General features: G+C 43.9%; 1 protein-coding gene and 1 long non-coding RNA gene across 2 annotated transcripts in view; both read left to right on the forward strand.

The window, feature by feature from the left end:
- Positions 1 to 358: 358 nt before the first annotated feature.
- The window catches only part of ARIH2 (ariadne RBR E3 ubiquitin protein ligase 2), a 55,959-nt gene continuing 30,318 nt past the window's right edge, over positions 359 to 25,999 (forward strand). The window contains 5 exon segments of the mRNA XM_084752691.1: positions 359 to 432; positions 4,396 to 4,459; positions 6,722 to 7,069; positions 22,027 to 22,059; positions 22,061 to 22,072. Of these exon segments, the coding sequence (XP_084608817.1) occupies positions 6,818 to 7,069; positions 22,027 to 22,059; positions 22,061 to 22,072 (297 nt within the window). The 5' untranslated portion in view covers positions 359 to 432; positions 4,396 to 4,459; positions 6,722 to 6,817.
- Positions 7,076 to 13,021, forward strand: LOC311580944. The gene is made up of 2 exons (XR_014773607.1): positions 7,076 to 8,476; positions 8,526 to 13,021. It is a non-coding gene; the product is annotated as an uncharacterized lncRNA (long non-coding RNA).

Consider the following 25,999-nt stretch of genomic DNA (forward strand, 5'->3'; position numbering starts at 1 on the left):
CCTCCGAAAATTGTCCTCTGAACTCTACACGCAAGCCACGACATATGCACATAGGAAAATCTAAAAATATATAGCGAAGAAAGACGCCTGTAGGCTAACGCAGGAAACAAATGTCTACATTATTCAAATGCGAACGCTCAGTAGTTTCTCCCCGGCGGGACTCCTGTCCTCACCATAAGACCGCTGGGAAACGCATTTGTCAGAAGCCCTTAAGTCTCATAGACGACCGCGGGCCGACCCCTACCGGAAGTGACGCGGTTGCACAGAACACTTCCGGAGCTGCAGGGACAGCTCCGCCGGAGGAAGCAGCGCGGGCCCGACCCGCGTTCGCCCGCCGCCTCCGCTGTCGCTACGCCCCAGTCAGACTCTCTTGGCCCGGCTTGACCTGGGCTGCCCGGCCTGGGCTCTGCGGCCGGGGGGCCGCGGCTCCCGGTAAGTGCGCGGCGTTCGCCGAGGCCTTGTTTACTCTGGTTGGCCTCTGGGGAGGAGTGGGGAGGAGTGGGGAGGGGGGGGTGCTCCCCGCGCGCCTCCTCGGCGCAGTCGGGGCTCCGCCTTCGCCGCCGCCGCCTGGGAGGCCAGGGCGTCCCGGGGTCCCGATGTTCCGCGCCGAGCCGAGTGACAGACACTCCCGGAGGCGACATCCGGCGCCGGTGAGCGCCCGGTGTCTCCCCGGGGTTTCTCTTCCTCGTTGCCTCCTTAGCTCCCCGGGAGGTCGGAGGCCAGCGCGCCCCTGGCCGGTGGGCCGGTGCACTTGGGCCTGCCCCGCTGGGCGCTCCAGGGAAACGCGCCACCTCCCAGGCTCCTTGGTTTGGGTCGTGCTTGGGAGCTTTTGCAGCGCGCCGCCGCCCGCACGGTTTGTTAACGCCCGTCCTGTGAAGGGTCCTCCCTGCGCGTGGGTCCCGTGTCCGCGCGGATCTCTCGAGGACCACCGTGCGCGCATCGGAGAGGTGTGCGGTCGCGCCCGACGCCACTGGTCGAGCCTCGAGAGAGGCGGTAGTGTTCTCGGACGAGTTGGCCCCAGTTCTGATTGTTACTCTTGTCTTATGGAACTTTGTGTCAACGACGGACACATTCTAGACCTTTGCAGTTCATTATGGTACCCGCTGGCCACGCACCACGGCCACTTAAGCATTTGACATGTAGTTAGTAAGTCTGAGAAACTAAGCTTTACTTTTTAAAAGAAGCTAATTTTAAATAACTCCGTGTAATTAGTGGCTACGTGCCATTATTAAGGCAAATGAGTTTTGTTATTTTTTAGACGTTGCCTCTCTAGCATAGTCCTAGCCGTCAAGGAACTCAATATGGAGACCAGGCTTGACTGAAAACTCCCCCTGCCTCTGCCTCCCAAATCCTGGCGTTAAAGGCACACACCACCAAAGCCACCACACCCAGCTAGTGCAGAGTTTTAAAACAAGTTGCTGATTCATAATTTTTGGCCATGGAGTTTTCTTCAAAAACATAGTTAATAAATGACCACTTATGGCCAAGTACTACAACTGGAGTAAACATCTGTTAGGCTAACCACATTTCTGTGTTCTTGTCAACTTTAACATCTTTTTTTTTTCTTTTGATTTTCTAGACAGGGTTTCTCTGTGTAATAGCTCTGGCTATCCTGGACTTACTTTGTAGACCAGGCTGGCCTGCTTATGCCTCTGGAGTGCTGGGATTAAAGGCATGCACCACCACGACTGGCAAACTAATAGATCTTTATCTTACTTATTTACTTATTTTCTTGTACTTGGCCAAGTCTTGGAAGCAGCTCAGAATGAGTAGGAAAGTTTATGAAGATGACTTTGGACAGCCGGGCAGTGGTGGCGCAAGCCTTTAATCCTAGCACTTGGGAGGCAGAGGCAGGTGGATCACTGTGAGTTCGAGGCCAGCCTGGACTATAGAGTGAGTTTTAGGACAACCAGAGCTGTTACACAGAGAAACCCTGTCTGGGGTGAGGAGGAGGCAGGAGATGACTTTGGCTCTTGAAAAAGTACTAATTATGCAATTCCTGTCTGAGAAGTAGTCAAATTTCACATCTTGAATATGTTCTGATATTAAGAAAATTCCCTAACCAGCCTGATAGACCAGGCTGGCCTCAAACTCAGAGATCCACCTGCCTCTGCCCCCAGGTGCACCACCTGTTCACAAACCCTTTGAACAAAGTCAGGACTCACTTTTCTTGTGTGTTTGTATTTTGAGACAATGTCTTGCTCTATAATTGCCCAGGCTGGTCTCCAATTTTGATCCTCCTGACTAAACTCCAAGTTGGGATTCTCAGAATGTGCCACCAAGCTCAGCAAATCAGCATTCTTTCAAGAAGCTCTAACAGAGCCTCTTGGTGGCGCTCTGCTTTAGTCTGAGCATTCAGGAGGCTGTGAGCTCTGTGAGTTTGAGGTCAACCTGATCTGCATAGTGAGACTGTATCTCAAAAGTGTGTGTGTGTGTGTGTGTGTTTTGGTTTTTCGAGACAGAGTTTCTTTGTGTAGCCTTAACTGTCCTGGACTGGCTTTGTAGACCAGGCTGGCCTCGAACTCACAGCGATCCACCTGCCTCTGCCCCCCAAGTGCTAGGATTAAAGGCATGCACCACCACACTGGCTTCCCTTTTGTTTTTTGTTTGAACAATCATAAGATCATAAGGAAAAGCCAAATGGCAAAGAACGAGTTTTTCCATAGAGCGTAGTTTAAACATTAATTGAGTAACAACAAGCAATAATGAGTAATCTGAAGTAAATTTACTCCTATATGCTATACTTGAAAGGAGCAGGAAAACATTCCAAGAACAGTTCTGTTTTTTGAAGGAACTGAGGTCATAAGACTCTTGTCTTGTTTTCTAGGATTGTTCTCATAAGCACTCAAAATTCTCACACTATTCGTGGACCGTGTTCCACTAGTCAACTATGTCATGGTCACTGAATAACATGAAAAAGGAACACTAATATTGCCTAATGGCCAACCTACTTAAGTACATTTTTATTGTAAATTTGAGGCCTGGCTGGCCTCAAATTTTGATGACCCTGATCCTCCTCCTACTTTTGTAAAGCGAGGCACTGAAGTGTGTAATTGCAGTATTTCTACTCAATTGTGGGTGGTGGAGACAGGAGAATCCTTGGCAGGTCTTAGGCTAACTAACCTCTCATATGCATTGCTATAACAAACCCTACTTCAAACAAGGAGGAAATGAAGGACCAATATCTGAGCATGTAGTGAGTTTTAGGTTTGCTTAGGCAACTTAATGAGACCTTGTCTCAAAAAGTAAAACAGGAGTGAGCATGATGATGCACGCCTTTAATCTCTGCACGCAGGAGGTAGAGGCAATGTGATTTCTGTGAGTTCAAGAACACCTGATCTAACATAGTTCCAGGATAGCCAGAGCTGCTTAGACTCTGTCTGAGGGCTTGAGGGGGTAAAGTGCTTGCCTAGTTAGCCCTGTGTGAGATTCTGGATTTAGTTCTTCTCATGCTAGATAAGTGATGCTAATTTGCAGTGAGTGTAGTGGCACATACCTATGATTCATACATTCCACAGGGGAAAGCAGGCCTGGGATACATATCAAGATCCTGTCTCCTCGAGAGGCAGAGGCACGTGGATCACTGTGAGTTCGAGGCCAGCCTGGTCTACAAAGGGAGTCCAGGACAGCCAAGGCTACACAAAGAAACCTTGTCTTGTAAAACACACACACACACACACACACACACACACACACACACACACACACACACACAAGAAGGCTGGAGGGATGGCTCAGAGGTTAAGACTACTGACTGCTCTTCCAGAGGTCATGAGTTCAATTCCCAGCAACCACATGGCTCACAACCATCTGTAACAAGATCTGTATACATAATAAATAAATCTTTAGGAAAAAAAAGATCCTGTCTCAAAACAGGTAAAGTGGGCTAATGGGATAACTCAGCAGGTAAAAGCACTTGCTGCCAACCTTGAAGACCTTCCTTAAATCCCTGGAACTTACACAGTTGAGGGAGAGAACAAATTTCCACTAGCTGTCCTCTGACTTCCACTCATGATGGCATGTATAATGCATAAATGAGAGAAAACAAAAAACAGCTGGGTATGGTAGCACACACAAGGTTTCTCTGTAGCTCTGGCTGTCCTGGATTCACTCTGTAGACCTGGCTGGCCTTGACTCACAGAGATCCACCTGCCTCTGCCTCCCAAATGTTGGGATTACAGGTGAGTGCCATCACGCCTGGCAGTAACACATGCTTTTAATTTAAGTACTTGAAAAACAAGCAGGTGGTTCTCTTTGAGTTCAACGACAGCTTGGTTTACAGAAGCGTTCCAAGACAGCCGTTACATGGTGAGACTCGCCTCAAAAGAGACAAAATGAACTGGAAAAAGCAAGGCATTTGTTTAAAAACACAAATATTGTCTCTTTTCATTTCAGATGGAAATCATATGACACAGGCTGTTTGGGTAATATCTGCAGGAAAGATCTTTAAAAAGTACAGGTGATTTAAACATTAACTTTTTCCTTAATTTTGTTACATTGATGTGCTTGTGTGTGTGTTGCCTGTGGAAGTCAGTACAGTTTTCACTGGTTCTCTCCTACTCTTGTGGATTCAGGGATTAAACTCAAGTTGTTAGGCTTTGTGGCAGGCATCTTTATGCACTGAACTGTCTTTCAGCCCAAGGTTAACTTTCTGTTGAAGAGAAAGTTTAACCACCAGATTGTAGGAGCAGAAGCTCTAGTTAACTCAGTAACATGTTTGCCATAGGAACTTAAGGATCTGAATTCTAATCCCTCATGACAAGCTGCATGTGGTGGGTGGGTTGTGTTCAGCCTCAGTGCTGGAGGGCAAAGGCAGAAGGATCCTTGAGGTTGACTGGCCAGCTTGTAGAGCCAGCTCAGTGAAAAACCATGACTCAAAAAAAGGTGAGCCAGGTGTGGTGATGCATCTCAGTACTGGGAGATGGACACAGTCAGATCTGTGGGTTCAGAGGGCAACATGAGTATACAGTGAGTTTCAGGCCAGCCAGGGCTACATAGTGAGACCCTGTTTCAAAGCAAAACAGAACAAACCAAACACAAAATGGAAGGCTGGCAAGATAGCAAATTTAATGACCTGAGTTTGATTCTTCCAAACTTGGGACCAACATGGTAGAAGAAGAGAAACAAATCTACAAGCTGTCTTATGATGTCTTGTGTGCTATGGCTCACACACTCTTTCTCTCTGAATAAATGAGTGAATGAATGAATGAGTGAACGAACATACATTCTTTCTCTCTGCATGAATGAAGAAAGAAAGAGAAAGAATAATTAAAAAGCGAAGTGGGAGTACGCTCCAGAGACAGAGACCGGCAGATCTCTGTGAGTTTGAGGCCAGCCTGGTCTACAAAGTGAGTCCAGGTCAGTCAGAGTGACACAGAGAAGCCCTGTCTCAGGGAAAAAACAAAAACAAAAACAAAACACAAACAAACAAAAAGCTAATTGGGAGCTGGCTATGGTGATATACACCTTTAATCACAGAATTTGGGAGAGAGAAACAGTGAATTTATGTTTTATGTTTATGTTATATAGTGCATCATATATGTTTGTGTAATATATATAGTGAGTTCCATTACAGCCAGAGCTACATAGTGAGGACCTCTCTCAAGAATAAAAACCTAAAGAATAAAAATAAGGGGTTTTAAAGTTTTGTAAACTGACTGCATGTTAAGTGTACATTTTTTTCCTGCATTCATTCATTATTTTTTATTTTATTTATATATTTTTGAAACAGGGTGTCTCTGTGTGATCTTCGCTGTCCTAGACCACACTGTGTAGAGAAGACTGGCCTTGAACTCACAGAGATCTGCCTGCTGGGATTGAAGGCTTGTGCCACCACTGCCCAGCTTCATTTTATTGTTGTTGCTTTGTTTTGTTTTTGCTTTTCAAGACAGGGTTTCTCTGTGTAGCCTTGTCTGTCCTGGACGCGCTTTGTAGACCAGGATGGCCTTGAATTCACAGCGATCTGCCTGCCCCTGCCTCCCGAGTGCTGGGATTAAAGGCGTGCACCATCACAGTGGGCTTTAGTAGCTAAATCTTTAGTTATCCTCCATTTGTACAGGTAGCTGTGAAAATACATTTTTCCCTGAATGTCTCTGGGGAAAAAAGGACAAAAATTCATTAGAATTTTGGAGACCTTTAAAAAAAGAAAGAAAGAAACTCCGCTTATTGTTGTGTATGTCTGTGTGTGAGTGCTTCTTATGTAGAGGGTAGGAACAACTTGAGTCACTTGCTTCTCTTCTACCATGTTGGTACCAGATTTGAATTAATTTCAGGCTTGGAGCCAACTGCCTTTACTTGTTGAGCCATCTTCTCGGTCCTTGGGATTTGAGTCCTTGTCATGAGGAAGACATCCTTGCCTTTTCACATTAGGACTTTAGGACTTTGTTTGTCCTGGGTTTCTGTCTCTTAGTGAAGAGTTCTCTTTGACAAAAGTAAGCCAGGGAGGTGTTCTGAATAAAACCAGAATTGGGATAGGCAGCTGGGTGGTGAAACACTTGGAGGGAGAGGCAGATGGATCTCTGAGATTGAGGCCAGCCTGGTCTGCATAGTGAGTTCCAGGACAGCCAAGGCCACACAAACAAACCCTGTCTTGGGGGTGGGGGGCGGTGCGGATTGAAATAGGCTAGAGTGGGAACAGGGCTAGGGCTATGCTATTTTGATTCTTAAATGATTTTTGCTATAATTTCTCATAAGTAGTAATACTTTTTTTCCTTTCTCTTAGAAGACAAAAACGCTAATGCATTTGAGAAAACGATAAAAGTTGGGGGGAGGGGAAAAGCAACTGCTTTCCTGATCTGCAACTTGCCTGGATGTTAAGATGTCCGTGGACATGAACAGCCAGGGGTCTGACAGCAATGAAGAGGACTATGACCCAAACTGTGAGGAAGAGGAAGAAGAGGAAGAGGACCCTGGGGACATAGAGGACTACTATGTGGGAGTAGCCAGTGATGTGGAGCAGCAGGGGGCTGACGCTTTTGATCCCGAAGAGTATCAGTTCACTTGCTTGACCTATAAGGAGTCTGAGGGTGCCCTCCATGAGCATATGACCAGCTTAGCCTCTGTCTTAAAGGTGAGTAGTGCTGCCAGTTCAAATGGAATCTCTCTGGTTAAATTGAAGGATGATATGTTAACTAATGACTTCCGTATTGATTAAATGAATGGTTGTAGCTTGAAACCTAAACCTATATGTGTGTCTCATCAATTGGATATTTTGTTACACTTACTTGTTTTGAAATATAAATACGTTGGGTGTGGTGGCATTTGCCTATAATCCCAGCACTCTGGGAGGCAGAGGTAGGTGGATGGATCTCTGTGAATTCGAAGCCAGCCTGGTCTACAAAGTGAGTCCAAGACAGCCAAGGCTACATAGAGAAACCTTGTCTCGAAAAAAAGAAATATAAACATGTTCATCTTTAAAGGAGAATAAAGTTAAGATCAGAAGTATATGACAGAATTGCTTAGCCTTTATTTGTTTTAGAAAGTGAGTTCTGTGACCCTTGATGAGATGCATAGGTGATCCACTGTCTTTTTTTTTTTTTTTTTTGAGACAGGGTTTCTCTGTGTAGCCTGGGCTGTCCTGGACTTCACTTTGTAGACCAGGCTGTCCTGGAACTCACAGCGATCCACCTGCCTCTGCCTCCCGAGTACTGGGATTAAAAGCATGGGCCACCACCACCTGGCTGATCCACTATCTTTTATTCAGTTTTTTGATAAGTGTCTTAAAAAGTATACAGACCTCCTGGTTTCCTGTGATCAGAGTGCTCACAGATTTCAGGTACTGGTGTTTACTATCTTAATTTGAGAGTTTTCATAATTACTTTAAGAAAAACAATTCTCAGAGCATATAATTGGGGATATTAGTATAAAAATTTTTTTAAATGATTGTACTCAGTTATTCCAACAAAGGTGCTTGAGTTTTTTGGGGGGGGTTTGTTTGTTTGCTTACCTCTGCCTCCTGAGTGCTGGGATTACAGGTATGCACCCCTAACTTGTTTTTGTTTCTTTACCATGTAAACCAGCTACTTTTTGAATTTATATCTCAAGACAGTTTTGCCCTTTCAGTATCTAACATGTATTTTTAAATGCACAGGGTTTCTCTATGTAGTCCTAGAAACCCTGGACTCACTTTGTAGACCAAGTTGGCCTCGAATTCACAGAGATCCTCCTGCCTCTCCCTCCAATTGCTAGGATTAAAAGTATTTACTACCACACCTGGTATTGTTTAGGCATTTTCCCAACATACTTTCTTAGCAAGATGTTCATCAAAATATGAAAACAGGAGCACTTGTCTTCTTTACTAGTTTGCTGACTTTCCTTCACGAGTCACCACGTGGCTGTGCTGGATGGCACTGAGGGTCAGTGAGGCTCAGCAGGTAGAAACACTGGCCTGTATCAAGCCTGACCTTCTCACTCAGTCTCTAGAGCCCACAGAAAGGTGGAAGGAGAGTTATACTCTGTGTGTGTGTGTGTTGTGTGAGTGTGTGTGTGTGTGTGTGTGTGTGTGTGTGTGTGTGTGTGTGTGTGAGATATGCACGCTCCTCTGCCCCAAATAATGCCAAAGTGAAGGTCAGAAGGCATGATGGGCTAGGCATGGGACCACACATGTGATCTCAGCACTGGGGAGGTGGCAAGGTAAAGATCATAGTGAGTTTAAGGCCCCAAATTTATAGTGAGCTCAAAGCTGGCTGATGCTTTACAAGACTGTCTCAAAAGCAACCAAGTAGCCAAACAAAACAAGACATTCCAACCATATTTTCTTGAAGTTATTTAAAATGGAAATACCCATGTGTGTCCTATATGAATTTCTGGATTATTGTATTAATGTCTGGTATCCAGCAAAAAAATCCCATGGTTCTGGGCATTGTCCTGTAGGCCTTTAATCCCAGCATGTGGGAGATAGAAGCAAGGTCATCCTAAACTACCCAAAGTGTTTGAAGGATACATACCATTTTAACCAGTGTTTTCCTGGTATCCCTTAACAATCCCTCAAAGCTGGGTGTGGTGGTGTATACCTTTAATCCCAGCACTTAGGCAGAAGCAGGCGCATCTCTGAGTTCTAGGCCAACCAAGGCTGCAAAATGAGACCCTGTCTTAAAAAAAAATTCCCCTCAAATGTCATGTGCCTGTATTGTTTGGCCACAAGTGTGGTCTCAAACAATGCCCTAGAGGCTCCCAAGGAGATTCACTCAATGAAAAACACAGGCAACAATCTAAAGGAGCCATGAGAACAGAAAAAGGTAATAAGATCAAGGGAAGGTTTTACAAGGGGCTGATCATATGTTACTTTCATAAGGAAATAGGATAGTAAAATAATAAGTTACATATAAAGAATGTGTATGTTACAGTTTATATATATATATATATATATATATGTATGTATATATGATATAATAACATAATAATATGTTAAAAACAAAACATAGGGAAGAGTGGTATTGACCCAGTTATCAGCCTTAAGTGGGACAGAAAAGGCCACACAGAGAGTTTGAGATTTAGGAGTCCTTTGCATAAATGGAAACGCCCTAACCTTGGTTAAATGAAACTGTCTAGTACAGAGGTACAAACTGGACAGTTCCTTTTCTGACTTCTTTTTTCTGTTTTTCTTTTGTTTATTTTCTTTTTTCTTTATTTGGTTTTTCGAGACAAAGTTTCTCTGTGTAGTCTTGGCTGTCCTGGACTCACTTTGTAGACCAGGCTGGCCTTGAACTCATAGCTATCTGCCTGCCTCTGCCTGGGATTAAATAAAGGCTTGCATCACCATTACTAGCTCCCTTTCTACTTTTCAGCAGTATCTTCCTCAAAGGGAATTGAGGTTGGTTTTTTTGAGACAGGGTTTCTCTGTGTAGCCCTGGCTGTTCTAGAACTTGCTCTATAGACCGGCTGACCTCAAAACTCATAAGAGAGCCTCTTGTCCCTGCTTCTTGAGTGCTGGGTTAAAGACATTGTGCCACCACTGCCTGATTCCTCTTCTAATTTCTTAGAGATGGTTTATTATTATTTTAAAGTTGTATATTTGCCTGTGTTCTTGTGTGGGCCTGTTATGTGACTTTAGGTGCCTGGGGAAGCCAGAGGTGTTGGGTCCTCCTGCTGGGGTTACGGTGGCGGCTGTTAGCTGTCTGATACGGGTCCTGGGAAATGAACTTGGGCCCTCTGCAAGAGCACTACAGGCTCTTAACCATCGAGCCCCTCTGCAGCTCTGCATTCACCCCGCACCTCACTTTTTTTTTTTTTTTTAATTCACGGTCTCACTGTAGCCCTTGCTGGCCTGGGACTCACTATGTAAACCAGACCACCCTTAAACTAACAGAATGCTCTCTCCCTAGTGTTGGGAATTAAAGGTGTTGGACACCATGGCTTGATTATTGGAAGTGGTTTTTTTTTTTTGTTTTTGTTTTTGTTTGTTTAGATGGGGGGGGGGGGTCTTTGCAGCTCTGGCTGTGCTGGATTTGATATGTAGACCAGACTGGCCTAGAACTTGGAGCATGTCTGGGCTTTCAGCTTTGTTTTGTTTTGTTTTTAAATTTTATTTTATTTTATATGAGTGCTTTACAGAAGAGGGCAGCAGATCTCATTATAGATGGTTGTGAGCCACCATGTGGTTGCTGGGAATTGAACTCAGGACCTCTTAAAGAGCAGGTGGCGCTCTTAACCACTGAGCCATCCCTCCAGCCCTTTGTTTTGTTTTTAGACAGTGTTACTTTGAGTTTAGCTGGACATTGTACTCTAGCTCCTCCTAAATTAGTCTCTAGAGTTTGGAAATCACAGGTATTCCCTGCTACATTCAGCTCTCTTGTGGTGAGGCCAGTGAGCCTTGAGATCTGCGGGAATCGTCATCTTGAGACCAGCAGCAGTAAGGATCGCTCCCTGCCTGTTCTGGGCCTGTATGCCTCCCTGCATATAGCCTTTTGACCTCTACCTCTGCCACCGCTGAAGCAGTCCAGTAGCTTGGTGTATAGGCTCCCCTACTACAACCCCCCCCCCCCCCCCCCCCCCGCTGCCAGACTAAGACCCTGCTGACCCCCATGCTCCACCTAGTTAAGCTTCATAGCTTCCATCACCAGTGCGCAGTGCTGTCTGGACACCCCAGGCCAGAACAATATTGCATTCACAGGACAGCTAAGTCTACACAGAGAAACCCTGTTTTGAAGAGTCAAACAAACAAACAAAACAAAAAGTCAACAAAAACCCAAAATGAGCTTTGATACAAGGCTTTAAAAAATGATTTAAATATTTTGAGATTTGAAATCTTTACCTTTTTAAATTGCATGGTCAGGTGGAGTGATACATACTTTTAATTCAGCTCTTGGGAGGCAGAGGCAAGCTGATCCTTCTGAGTTCAGAGCAGCCTGGCTGCATAGTGAGTTCTAGTTCACCCAGTTCTGCATAGTGAGGCCTATCTCAAAACCAAAACCAAAACAAGGGGCTAGAGAGATGGCTCAGGTTTAACAGTTCTGGCTCCTAGCAGATTTACTAGAATGTCAGGTATGTGCTCCCTTTTATGACATACTGCTAAAATTCTTTTTTTGTTGTTATTTTGTTTTTCTTTTTTCTTTTTCTTTTTTGGTTTTTCGAGACAGGGTTTCTCTGTGTAGCCTTGGCTGTCCTGGACTCGCTTTGTAGACCAGGCTGGCCTCAAACTCACAGCGATCCACCTGCTTCTGCCTCCCGAGTGCTGGGATTAAAGGCGTGCGCCACCATGCCTGGTGCTAAAATCTGTATCCCAAGCTGGTCTCGAACTCGTGATCCTCTTGCCTCTGCCTTCTTCAGCAAATCCTACCGACATGGGCCGCCACAACCAGCAAATCTTGAGACTCTTTCAGCATTTGCTAACAGTTTGTTCAGGAAAAGATGCTCAGCCTTGGCAGAGCCCCAAACAGGGCTCAGTCTAGTCTATGGTGTGTGATGATGGGTGAATTGCAAGGTATACCTCTTTCCCATTGTGTTCTTTTCTCAGCATCATGTTCAAGGTGTGGTCAGAGAAGAAAATATTTAGGGCCCCATCCACCTGCTGCAGGAGGGAAAAGAAATAGTCTACTTTGGGAGCCATAATGAGCTACCTGGGGCAGGAGGCAGGAGGCAGGAGAGCCTTAAAAGTGAGGTAGAAAGGGATTGATAAGATGACTCAATATGCCCTGGTGGTGCATCCCTGTAATCCCAGAGAACTCTGTCTGGAAAAAAAAAAAGATGGCTCAGCAGGTAAAGGTGCTTACTACCAAGCCAGATGGTCTGAGTTTGTTAGGACCCACAGTAAAGAAAGAGAGAAATGAAATGACTCCTGCAGGTTGTCCCCATTCAGCTGTAGTCACACAAATGCTCACATATGTACAACAAGGTGAATAAGTAAATGTAATAAAAGATTTTTAAGTGCGATAGAAGACATTCAGACCCCATGGGGCAGTGAGCATGGAAGGAAGAAGATTGCCTTGTGTGCAAGCATGAGAGTATACACTGTATAGGGAAAAGGAAATAAATGGTGGACTATCCTTATAATTGGAGGGAAGTTATAATCTTGAGTGTCAGTGAAGTTCATTGCTCACTTGTCGAGTCTTTTGGATAGAACTAAGCCTGTTACTGCAGTAGTATTTGTAGTTCTTCTTGCTTCATGAGTTACTACATGCAGTAGAGCTGGGGAAATGTTCCCTAGGTTCTTTCACTCTCTTGCTTGAATTTATTTTAAAATCTAATGTTTGCTCTTCAGGGGAATGTAGGTAAAATCATGCCAGGCTCTTCTTCTGGGTCATTTTTTCTCCATTTGTGGTAAATGATGAATTTTTAGGGCTTCTGACTTTGTGTCCAGAAGTTTTTATAGTGTTGTGTTGAAAACAATCTGGTTCTATACTTTTGTCACCCAACTGACTGATATTCTTTAACACAAAATGACTGTGTTTAGTTTTTTTTCTTAGGTAGCAACAGATGCATGTATAATATCTGAAGACTTAATTACTAAATTGACTTTCTTTTATTCTGGAATAGTTGAATTTTAAGACCATTATATTCATATAATATACCTTTTTTTTTTTTTTTTCAAGACAGGGTCTCTCTGTGTAGCCTTGGCTGTCCTGGACTCGCTTTGTAGACCAGGCTGGCCTCGAACTCACAGGGATCCGCCTGCCTCTGTCTCCTGAGTGCTGGGATTAAAGGCGTGCGCCACCACGCCCGGCTGTTACGTTTATTTTTAAGGGGAGATGAGAAATATGCAAAATTGGGATTTGCTTAAGTGCCACTAGTTAAAAGTTGTCACTTTCTAGCCAACTTAGAAAGGATATTGTAGGCCGGGCGTGGTGGCGCATGCCTTTAATCCCAGCATTTGGGAGGCAGAGGCAGGCGGATCTCTGTGAGTTCGAGGCCAGCCTGGTCTACAAAGCGAGTCTAGGACAGCCAAGGCTACACAGAGAAACCCTGTCTCAGAAAAAAAAGCAAACAAACATAAAAAAGAAAGGATATTGTAATTGTGGTGTACGTGGCCCCACAGGTTACTGTGTTCACCACCCTTCAGAAAAGCAGCTCTGTCCATAGCAGGGCAGTTTCCCGTGTTAGTCTTTTTGTCCTTCCCATTTGCCTTAGAGCCACAAACTGTGTGAACAAGGGTGAAATTTCATGGTTGATCTTGAGTTTGTTTATTTTACAGTATTAATGATCATCATTCATCATTCTATTAACAAATAAAATTTTCCTTGGCCAGGGATGGTGGCACACGCCTTTATTCCCAGCACTCGGGAGGCAGAGGCAGGCAGATCGCTGTGAGTTTGAGGCCAGCCTGGTCTACAAAGTGAGTCCAGGACAGCCAAGGCTACACAGAGAAACTCAGTCTCGAAAAACAAAAAAAACAAACAAACAAAAAAAAGTGTTCTTCCCTGCTTGTTATTCTCTAGCTCTTATTCATATATATTACGTTGCTGCAATTCATTTATTCAGTCATTACGTAGTTAGTGCCCGCTGGGTTGGGGGCACTGGAAGAATAGCTCTGAAGTTACTGATGGAGCTGGGTGTGGTGGCGCATTCGTATAATCCCAGCACTCTGGGAGGTAGAGGCAGGTGCACCCACAGGCCTCCACAGATAAACAACGTCTCCAAAAACAACAACAAAAAAGCTGGACAAGGCAGCACATGCCTTTATCCTTGTGGACAGTACACTCTGAAATTACTGTCCGCATACATGAAGTGCATGTAAAGGTGTGCTCTGCTTTTAGCTTTGTTCTATAGTTACTCTGAATGCCTGTGTAGCGTTCTGTCTTGTTCATGAGCCATAACTTGCTTCAGCTTTCCCTGCTAGACAGTTGGGTGAGTACTTTGGTGTTAGAGTTCTTAAGAAACTGGTGGTATTGCTTTCAGCATGAATGTAGCCTTATGTCTCTGTAGGTTGTGTCAGTAGCCTGGATGAGTGGTCATATGATTGGATTCTTTTCTGTCTTATGGTAAAGTCCCTCAGAATTCTTAAGCTTCAGTTTATAATGTCTCCTTCACACCATTAAATGTGATTATATGCATAAAGTGCTTGGTACATAAGTTTATTACACCATTCCATCATAAGTACCTTATTTGTACAATGGGTGTGGTTCTGTAAAAATGCATTTTCTTAACTAGGCTGAAGTGGTGCATGCCTTTAATCCCAGCATTTGGGAGGCAGAGGCAGGTAGATCTCTGAGTTTGAGGCCAGCTGGTCTACAAAGCAATTTCTAGGGCAGTCAGGATTACACAGAGAAATACTGTCTCAAAAAACAACAACAACAAAAAAAGCATTCTCAGGATTGTTCCAGTGTGGGTGGTATAGTGGGATCATACTGAGGAGGTTCCCTGCTGTGCGTGTAGTGCTAGGTTTTATACTTTGGTTTCCTTTATATTAACCTCGAACCCCTCCTGCCTTCTCCTGCTCACTAAAACAAAAGTAAAAACAAATGAATTTTCCATAGGGTTCAGGAAAGGATAGGAGAAGGTAGCCTGTTCCTCACTGCTTCTGGTTGACGGGTGAGCTGTCTGGTCTTCTGCTTTTGTTTTCACCATTATCTAACAAAGTGATTAGCAGATTTGGGGATCCCTATTACCAAAGACACTAGGTGTTTGTTATGTTCCAGATTAGTTTTTTGTTTTGCACCCATGTGTCTGTTAGTCTAAGAAAAACTTGAACGATTTCAGTTGTCAACCTAAAAGGAGGAAGAAGTAGGAAAGATTGAACAAAACACAGATTAAGAAAGCAAGAAGCTTGGGCTGGAGAGATGGCTCAGAGGCTAAGAACACTGACTGCGCTTCCAGAGGCCCTGAGTTCAATTCCCAGCAACCATATGGTTCCTCACAGCCATCTATAATGGAATCTGGTGCCCTCTTCTGGTCTGCAGATGTACATGCAGGCAGAGCAGTATATATATTATAATAATAAATAAGTCTTTAAAAAGGAAGGAAGAAAGAAAGAAAGCAGGAAGCTTCTGCTCCATCTCAACTGTGTCTTCTGAGCACTGTTATGCAAATTGTATGAAAACATGGAGTCTGTCTCTTCTCTTTGGGGTCTCACTGAGAGTTGAGTAGTCGGGCCTGAAGCCACTCCAGCTAGGTTTTGAATTTAAGGTTGTCCTTTCTCAGTCCTCTGTGTAACCGAGACTCCAGGTTTGTGCCACTAGTCCCAGCTACCAGGTGCTTCACTGCTATCATCTCCCAAATATGTATTTAGCATTGCTTTGTTTTATAAGAATCCTATAAAGTATGTCTTCCTAGTTTTTCTGTATTTATTTATTTATTTATTTATTTATTTATTTATGTTTTTCAAGACAGGGTTTCTGTGTATGGCCTTGGCTGTCCTGGACTTACTTTGTAGACCAGGCTGGGCTTGCACTCATAGAGATCTGCCTGCCTCTCCCTTCTGAGTGCTGGGATTAAAGGGGTGCTCCACCACTGCCTAGCTAACAAGAGACAGTTTGTTTATGCTTATTTGTTTTGCTTTGCTTTGTTTTGTTTTCAAGACAGGGTCTCTCCGTGTTAGCCTTGCCAGTCCTGGACTTGCTTTCGAGCCCAGGCTGGCCTTGAATTCACATTGATCCGCCTGCCTCTGCCTCTGCCTCCTGAATGCTGGGATTAAAGGCATGCGCCACCACACCCAGTCAACCTGCTTTCTTTTAGAACCCAGGCCCACCAGCTCAGAGTTTTCCTATGGACTGAGCAGTCCCCATCAATCATGAATTTTAAAAATTCCCTACAGGCTTGCCTGCCGACAGCCCAAATTTATGGAGGTATTTTCTCAGTGGTTTTCCCTCATCACAGATGACTTTAGCACTTATCAGGTAATTATAAAACTAGTCAACATAGCTCATTTATTCTTGGTTCCCAGGCTTCTTCACTCTTGCTTTATGTTTACAAAATTGGCAAGTTAATAGCTTGCTAGCCAGCCGTGCGTGGTGGCACGCAGAGTTAGGTGGATCGCTGTGAATTCGAGGCCAGCCTGGTCTACAAAGCGAGCCCAAGACAGCCAAGGCTACACAGTGAAACCTTGCCTCGAAAAACCAAAAAAAAAAAAAAGAGAGAGAGAGAGAGAAGGAGTTTGCAAGTCAAGCTATAAACAGTTTTAAATGCATATCTGGTTTTGTTTTTGCTTTTTAGTGTATAGGTACATTCCTGGAGGCCAGCAGAAAATTCCCTGGTACTGGATTTACTGTGAAACTCTGTTTGTTTTCTGGGAATTGAACTTGGGTCCTCTGGAAGATCAGCCAGTGCTCTTTACTACTGAGCCATCTGAGGGCTGGTTTTGTTTTTTGAGGCAGAGTTTCTCTGTGTAGCCCCAGCTTTAAGACATCTACATGCCTCTGCTTCCTTAGTGCTGGGATTAAAGGTGTGCACTGCCACTGCTGGGCATGAGATCCAGTTTTTCTTTGCACTTCTGTGTCTAATAAAAATGCCTTTAATCCAAGGACTCATGAGGCAGAGCAGGTGGATCGCTGAGTTTCAGGACAGCCAAAGTTACTTAGTGAGAGCCTGTATTAAAAATAAATAGATAAAAACCTTGTTTGGTTATATTATGTTCTAAGTATTGCTTATTGATGATAACTAAGGCTGGGGATGATAAATACACAAATTGAAAACTTAAGCAGGGTGTGGTTGTTTATGCCAGCACTTGGGAGGCAGAGGCAGGCAGATCTCTGTGAGTTTGAGGCCAGCCTGGTCTACAAGTGAGTTTAGGACATCAAGGATTATGTAGAAAGAACCTGTCCAAACAGAAAATATAATTGTCAGAAGGTTTGTTTTTCCATAAAGACAGGTGACATGCTAAGTGGAGTTGATGTAACAGACTATGGTTTCCAGCTTATGGTACCTATCAGAATTAGTTTTGGCAATAAGAATGTAAAACTTCATTTAGGCATAATATAATAGACTCTTCAGAAGTGAGGCCCAGGCCTTTATGTTATATTCAGCAATTGGAGTTACTGAAATGAGACAGGAGTACTTGCATGCACTGACTGCTGAATGGTGTTGTCAGCATTCTGATTTTGTAGTCTAAGTGAGAGTTTGCTGTGTACTGCGCAGTTATGTTTACAAGTTGGCTAGACTTCCTGTAATACTTTTCATTTTTTTTTTTTTGTGTGTGTGTGTGTGTGCGTGCTCACATGACACAGGTGTTGAGGTCAGAGGACAAAGAGTGGCTTCTTTCCTTCTGTTACGTGGGGCCTGGGGTTCAATTCAGCTCATCAGGGCTTATGGAAAGCACCCTTGACCCACTGAGCCATCTTGCTGGCTCCTTTTGTGATATTTTTGATATCTAAATATAACTTCCTATTACTTCATCAAGATACAAGTGAGTTCTTTCTTACGCCTTTTTTAATAGTAACTGAATGTTGATGAATGATACCTGCAGTTAGGAGCTAGCTAGTGGTGCTCTTGCACAGGGCCTTAGTTCAGTTTCCAGCAGCTCCATTGGATACTCAAAGCCACACGTGACTCAGGTCCATGGAGCCATGGACACCTGCATGCACCTGCACATACTCTAATACACATATTAAAAATGAAACTTTTATGTGTTTTGATTTTTTTTTTTTTTTTTTTTTGGTTTTTCAAGACAGGGTTTCTCTGTGTAGTCTTGGCTATCCTGGACTCACTTTGTAGACCAGGCTGGCCTCGAACTCACAGCGATCCACCTGCCTCTGCCTCCCGAGTGCTGGGATTAAAGGCGTGCGCCACCACGCCCAGCCCTGTGTTTTGAATTTTAATGGTGTCATAATTAAATCCATAAATCTGCCTACTCCTTCGGAGACAGACTCTTGTAAGTAACTTGGACTCTAGCTCAAGGTGATCCTCTTGCCTCAGTTTTCTAGATGTTGAGATTATAGACACGTGCCATCTGGCCTTCAATTCTTTTCTATAACTGTGTTGACAGGAGGAGAAAGGTATTCTGTACATAGCTCTGGTGGATTGTTTGTCTTAGCATGTCCACAGCTCTGGGTTCAGTCTCTTACACACATAAAGCCAGAGGTTGTGGCACAAGTATGTGCCATACTGAGAATGTTGGCAAGATCAAGTAGAAACTTTTTTTTAAAAAAACATATTTTTTTAATGTTATGTATTAGGAGTTTGGTCTGGTTGTGAAGTCCATGTATCTGGTACCCATGGAAGAACATTGGATCCCCTGAGACTGGAGTTAGAGGTGGTTGTGAGCTGCCCAGTGAGGGTGCCAGGATCAAGCTGGGTCTTCTGGAAGAGTAGCTAGTGCTCTCAACTGCTGATCCATCTCTGTAGCCCTCAATAGAAACGTCTTTAAGGTTAGAAGCAAGGTGGTCCCAGCGCTTAGGACACTGTGCTGGAGTGAATGAAAATGGCCCCACAGGCTAACAGGGAGTGACATGATTAGAAAGTTTTAGGACATGTTGGAGTATGTCTGGCCTTTTTGGGAGAAGCATGTCGCTGGGGGTTCAGAAGCTCAAGCATGGCCCCTGAGTGGCTCACTCTTTGTTCTTGCTGTCTTCGGATCCAGGGAAGGACTCCTTCTCCAGAGCCATGTCTGCCTGGGTGCTGTCATGATGACAACAGACTAAACCTCTTTAGCTGTAAGCCGGCCCCAGTTAAACGCCTTCCTTTATACGAGTTGCTGTGGTCATGGTGTCCCTTCACAGTAATAAAACTCTGAGAGAGAAGTTGGTACCAGGGGCTGGAATATTAACTGTGATAGGCCTGACTATGTTTTTGCCTGGAGGAATATGAAACACTTCAGGACTTTGGACTAGAAAATAGATGAGAAACTTTAAGCTGGGCTTAATGGACCATATTAGTAGTAGTAGAGAAAGGAAAAACAAAAACAAAAGGAAAAAGCATGACCTTTCTGAGCCAAAAAGGAGCCGACTCAGCTAAGCCTAAAGTCTGTTGATAGTGCCTACCTAAGAGGTTTTCAGTAAACACTTCCTGACCATCTCTTAGGGCTTTTGTTTGTTTTAGGCAGAATGTCTTGTAGCTCAGGCTGGACTCAAACTTATGGAACCAAGGGTAGTGTTGAATTTCTATCCTTCTGCCTCTACTTCCTGAGTGCTAGGATTACAGGCTGTTGTACTGCCTGCCATACCTGGTGTTATACATGCCTGAAAATTGAAGCTCGGTTTCTAGCACATTATGCAAGCACTCTGCCAACCAAGCTACATTTTTAGCCCTTTTCTGTTGTTTTAACATGTGCTTGAAGTGAAGGGAATGAAAGTAGTTTAGGTTTTACCTTAGCAGAATTTAAAGGTCTATGCTTCAATTGCCTTCCTTCTTTTTTCTTTTTCTTTTAAGATTTATTTATTTATTATGTGTACAGTGTTCTCCCTGCATGTACACCTGCAGACCAGAAGAGGATACCAGATCTCATTATAGATTGTTGTGAGCCATCGTGGGGTTGCTGGGAATTGAACTCAACACCTTTGGAAGAGCAGCTGGTGCTTAACCTCTTAGCCATCTCTCCAGCCTTTTTTTTTTTTTTTTTTTTTAAGAATAGTAAGAGAGGTCGGGTATGGTGGCGCACGCCTTTTATCCCAGCACTTGGGAGGCAGAGGCAGGTGGATCAGTGTGAGTTCAAGGCCAGCCTGGTCTACAAAGTGAGTCCAGGATAGCCAAGGCAACACAGAGAGACCATGTCTCGGAAAAAAAAAAAAAAAAAAGAATAGTAAGAGAATGTAATCCTAGCAGAGGCAGGTAGATCTTTGTGAGGTCAAGGCTAGCCCGGTCTAAAAGTGAGTCTAGGACAGCATAGACTACAGAGAAACCCTACCTTGGGGGGAAAAAAAGTGAGGTAAAGAAGACTTAAATAATAATCTTTGCAGAAGAATCTCTGTGAGTTCAAGGCCAGCCTGGTCTGCAAAGCAAGTCCAGGACAGCTAATGCTACATAGAGAGATCCTGTCTTGAAAAACCAAAACAAACAAAACCTTTTCTACTTCTGCTTTATATTTCTACTTAAGTTTTATTTATTTTGCCGTTTGAGCCTAGCAGTGGTGATTGGTAAGGCAGTAGAAGGTCTGTTTTTGGTGCATTCTGTTGGAATTTGACTCATTAGTATATGTAAACCTTTGAGATATCCTCTCTTTGGAGAGCAAAGGGATGGTGTGCCTAGTTAGTATTCGCTGTACTCTATTTTTTAACCTACCTGAAAGAGGCAAACATTGACATATTTGGATAAGATGGCTTATGGTTACAAGAACAGAGTCAAGGGGCTGGAGCGATGGCTCAGCGGTTAAGGGCAAACGACCTGAGTTCAAGGCCCAGCACCCACGGGGCAGCTCACTACTGTCTGTAACTCCAAAATATGACATTCTCACATAAAATACATGCAGTCAAGACACCAGTGCACATTTGCTGTGGTTGCTGGACATGCTGGACACGGGCATGCTGGACACTAACACTAACTCTGTTAGAGTTTAGGACCTACTAAGTACTGTCCAGGGATTTTCAAGTTGAATGCACCCTTAAAAATACACATGTGTGCATTTGTTTGGAAGTTATCTAGAGGGTGGAGCAGGATATAATAGAGACGCAATGGGCCTGGTCACGAGTTGATGTTAGCACTGGGTAATAAATACAGTTCACTATTTTCCTCACTTTTGTAAATGTTAGGGATTGTTCCTAATTTTAAGAAATGCTTCAAGGTTAGGGATGTAGTTCAGTTAGCAGAGTGCATGAGTGCCTCAATTTGATCCCCAGCACCACAGCAACTAGGAATGCCGGCCGGGCCCTGCTATCTTAGCAGTGGGAGCCAGAGGCAGGAAGATCAGGAGTTCACAGTCATCCTCGCCTATAGAGCCAGAGGCCAGCCTGGCCTACATGAAACCCTGTCTAAAAACCAAACAAAAATCTCATGGTAAAGGAATAAACTTTTTTTTCTTGTTTTGCATACTTCTTTTTGAGTAAAATCTTTGGAGGGTTTTGTTTGTTCTGGGCTTGTTGGTATTGATTTTAATGAACAGACCATTGTTGTCAAGGAATGAGTTAGGTTAGACCAGTTAGCAATTTTCAAATTTGTGTGTTATTAGATTTTGAAAGCATGTTTTACATGTGGATGCCCCAATTAATTACAAGTTCTCTTTCTGTGGCTTTGTAGAGAAAAATGAACGGGAGCACAGCTACCAGCCTAAGCGCTGGCCTTTCAGAGCTGAGAAAATGCAGGTTGAAGTGTGGGGATCTGAAGTCCTCCTGTTTAGACAGACTTGAGGCTGAGCGGGGCCTGTAATCAGTGGGCGCCACTGCCACTGCCACTGCTTTGCTGATTTTGCGTGATTCTAAAGCTGCTGTTCTTTGTCTCTACCATAATTCTACCTCATCTCCTTCCTGCTTTTCCACTCATTTAAGACCCACATTCATTCATCTTGATCTTGTAAACTAGTTTTCCTTTTCTACTCCAGGCTCACCTTTTCTTCATCTGGGCTGTTTAGTGAGTGACTTACTATTACTTTGTTAACAAATGTCATTGGACCACAGAGTGGTTTAACTGGATGAGGCATGCAGACCTACTGGTGTAGCCTTAAAAGATTTCAGGCAGTTGGCAAGTAAGAATTCTAAATAAAAATTGAAACTACCACCTGTATTTTTTCAGGCCGTTGATGCTCACTGCCATCGGCTGCACCCTCCCAATGGCACTGGTAAGTGTGGGAAGGGCTGGTGACAGTTACGGTGGGCTGCTGGATTGATCTTTTCTGGGGAAATTTTTTATTGCAAGTTTTGTTAACTACATGTCTTTGAGGATAGACAGTTTGGATAGCTGTAGGTAACTGAAAGGAAGAAGCAGCTGATCGTGGTCACGGATTTTCTTGGGATGTTGTCAGGAGCGGATGTTGCTTATATATATATATGTATCTTGGTTCCTGCGTACAACTAGTGAGTTCTATCTGTTACTGCTGTGAACACCAAATAAGCCATCCAAGTGCTCTAGGATGTCAGCGAATACTTCCCAACTTCCAGAAATTCTTTTAAGAGTTTGTTCCAAGGATAGATACTTGGCTCTTACAAGAGAGGTCCTGAATGTCGACGGTGCTCTCGGTTTCCTTAAGGAGCAAGCTTTGTCATCCTTGGTATCTTTAGTTCTTTGTGGGCAAGGGATGCAAATATTTACTTGAGTAATTAAAATTTTAATAATGAGTTGCTTGAATTTGTGAGGAGGTTTGGGATTTGGTAGAGGTAGGAAGGAATTTTGTGGTATTATTTATTAACATCTTTGAGGTGGACTTGCAACTTGTGATTGAAAAATAATTTTATAGCTGGGTGGTGGTGGCGCACACCTTTAATCCCAGTACTCAGGAAGCAGAAGCAGGTGGATCTCTGTGAGTTCCAGGCTAGCTTGGTCTACAGAGTGAGTTCAGTACAGCCAGAGCTGTTACACAGAGAAACCCTGTCTTGACACTCTGGGGCGGGGGCGGCGGGGGAGAAGAGGAAAAGAATAAAAAATTAAAAATAATTTCACTAAAGCATTCTCTCTGTTTAAGAACTTAGAGGTGCTGGGAGGTGGCGACATACTCCTTTAATCCCAGCACTCAGAGAGGCAGAGACAGGAGGATCTCTGAGTTGAAGGACAGCCAGGACTACATGGAGAAACCTTATCTCAAAACAAACAAACAGAGAATCTAGTGGTGAAAATATACAGTGAATAAAATTGAAGCCTAAGGCCAGGCTTGGTGGCACATACCTTTAATCCTAGCACTTGGGAGGCAGAGGCAGGCAAATGCTGTGAGTTCGAGGCCAGCCTGGTCTCCAAAGTGAGTCTAGGATAGTCAAGGCTACAGAGAGAAACCCTGTCTCAAAAAAACAAAAACAAAATTGAAGCTTTGAATAGGGCAGCAAGTACAGAGTTGTTTTTATGCCCAGAGCCAAATTGCTGTTGGGCTTGCCTTATCTAAGACTTGAAAGCCTTGTTGACTGAGCAGGGTTACTGTCTGTTTCTGCTCTGTTGCTATGAAGAGACCTCATGACCACGGCAGCTCTCAGAAAAGAAAGCATCTGACTGGGACTTACCGTTTCAGAGGTTTAGTCCATTCTCATGGCAGGAAGCATGTTGGCAGCAGACATTGTGCTGGAGAATTAGCTGAGAATTCTTTCCCCAATCCATAGGCAACAGTAAGAGAGAGATTCTGGCTTGGAATGGGCTTTTTGAAAACTCAAGGCTGGAGGGCTGGAGAGATGGCTCAGAGGTTAAGAGCACTGTCTGTTCTTCCAGAGGTCCTGAGTTCAATTCCCAGCAACCACACGGTGGCTCCCAACAATCTATACTGGGATCTGATGCCCTCTTCTGGCCTGCAGATGGGGTGGCACTTATATACATTTAAAAAACAAAAAACAAAAAACAAAACTTTTAAAGAAGAAAACTCAAGGCCCACCCCCAGTGACACACTTTTCCAACAAGGCCATATCTAATCCTTTCAAATAGTGCCACCCCCTGGCAGTCAGGTGTTCAAATAGTGCCACCTCTTGGCAGTCAGGTGTTCAAATAGTGCCACCCCCTGCAGTCAGATGTTCAAATAGTGCCACCCCTGGCAGTCAGGTGTTCAAATAGTGCCACCTCTTGGCAGTCAGGTGTTCAAATAGTGCCACCCCCTGCAGTCAGATGTTCAAATAGTGCCACCCCCTGCAGTCAGGTGTTCAAATCTATGAGCCTATGGGGACCATTCTTACTTAGACCACCAAGATAGTTTCCATCCTGAGCTGGCTGTTTGCCTTCATTTCTTTTGACTCTAAAATTCTTAGATTATGAGGGAATATGCCTCTAGAATAGTTCTCAACCTTTGAATTGTGGCCCTTTCTGCAAACCTCTATCTCCAAAAATAACTTTTATTTATGATTCCTAACTGCAGCAAAATTACAGTTACTAAGTAACAATGAAAATAATATTATGCTTGGGGGGGGGTTACTACAACATGAGCAAATGTATTAAGGGGTTGAAGCCTTAAGGTCGAGAACAGCTACTCTAAAAACAGCTTATGAAATGCTGAAGAGGCTATAGGCGTATGCACTGTTAACTGTGTTTGGAGCCATTGCTAGTAATAGCAACTAAAGTATTCCTACAGATGTCATTACATCTCAGGAAACCTTAATGATTGGGATTTCTGTGGTCTCTGCTCTTTGTCCACCAACCTTGTTTGTGAAGCAGGAATAAAATTGAGTGGCACGTTTACTAATTCCTTGGAATCAGAACGGAAGACTAGACTCCGCTGCTGCTGCTGCAGCGTACTTGTGTGGGTACCTCTGTAACACAGCATCACCAAGTGCAGACCACTAAACATGTTGGAAGTCTGTGTTAAGGAGATAGCCTTTCAGTTTCCTTAACAAACACAAACTATAAAGGATGTTAGGTGTTTGCCTGTTTCTTTGGGAAGTACTGGTGATCAGAAACAGTCACGTGTAGCTTTTGACATGTGTAGCTAAATGTTGTGTAGGGTAACTGACCACAAGAAGTATGCTCATTCAAGCTGGAAGGATCCTCATCAGCATCTGATCATGTGTGTGTGTGTGCGCGCGCATGTGCCTGCATCCGTGTATTCATGACTGTGGAGACAAGAGGTCCAGTATTCTTCCTAATGGCTCTCTACCTTATATGGAGTCAGCGTCTTTGATGCAGAGTTTGCTTGTCAGTGTGCCTTAGGGATCCTGTGTCTGGGCATCTTTGTGCTGGGAGTAAGTCTGCTCCACACTTAGAAGGGCACTGGGGATCCAAAGACTCTGGTCTTTACACTTGCAAGGACTTTATCTGCTGAACCCTTTCTAGCTGCCTGCTTTCCACTGTCCAGTGAAATGGCAGTGCTGGCTTGTTTCTGCTCCCTCTCCTTTGTAGTCACAGTTTTTTCCTAGTTCCTGAAAAGGTTTTTGATTTTGGTGTGTGTGTGTTCACACTGAGTAAGGTTTAGGCACAAATGTGATAGCAACTAATAGATGTACCTTGTGGAACATCAAGTGGTAGGTATTTAAGGAGCTGGCAAGTTGGTAGTAAAACATTCAATGGGCGGGGTGTGGTTGCTCACGCCTTTAATCCCAGCAGAGGCAGGCAGATCTCTGAGTTCAAGGCCAAACATGGTCTAAACAGTGAGTCCAGGATAGCCCGGGGTACATAGAGAAACCCTGTCTTGAAAAACAAAAAAACAAAACATTCAGTGGAACTTCTTAGAAGGCATGGTCAAGTATGTTCTAATCAAAAATTGCATGACTTCCTTCTAGAATTCACAATATATAATCAGTTAACCTTTGTTTAAAACTGTTAGAATTCCTACACTCATGAGGTAGAGGCAGAAGAATCAGCCTGTCTGCACAGTTCTAGTCTCACTGTCAGGGAACACAACATAACAAAGCCTTGTGTCAAAAACAAACAGGGGCTAGAGAGTTGGCCTAGTTAAGAGCCCTGGGTGCCCTTCTCAATCCTGGATTCAGCTCCCAGCACCCGCATGGCAGTTTACAACCCTCTCTAACTCCGGTTTCAGGGGATCTGATGCCTTCTTCTGACCTCTTCGGGCACCAGTCATACAAGTGGTGTGCAGACATACATGCAAACAAAGCATCCAAGACCAAAACACCATATGATAAACAAA

The sequence above is a fragment of the Acomys minous genome, assembly GCF_964271855.1.
Source record: "Acomys minous genome assembly, chromosome: 13".
Lineage (NCBI taxonomy): Eukaryota > Metazoa > Chordata > Mammalia > Rodentia > Muridae > Acomys > Acomys minous.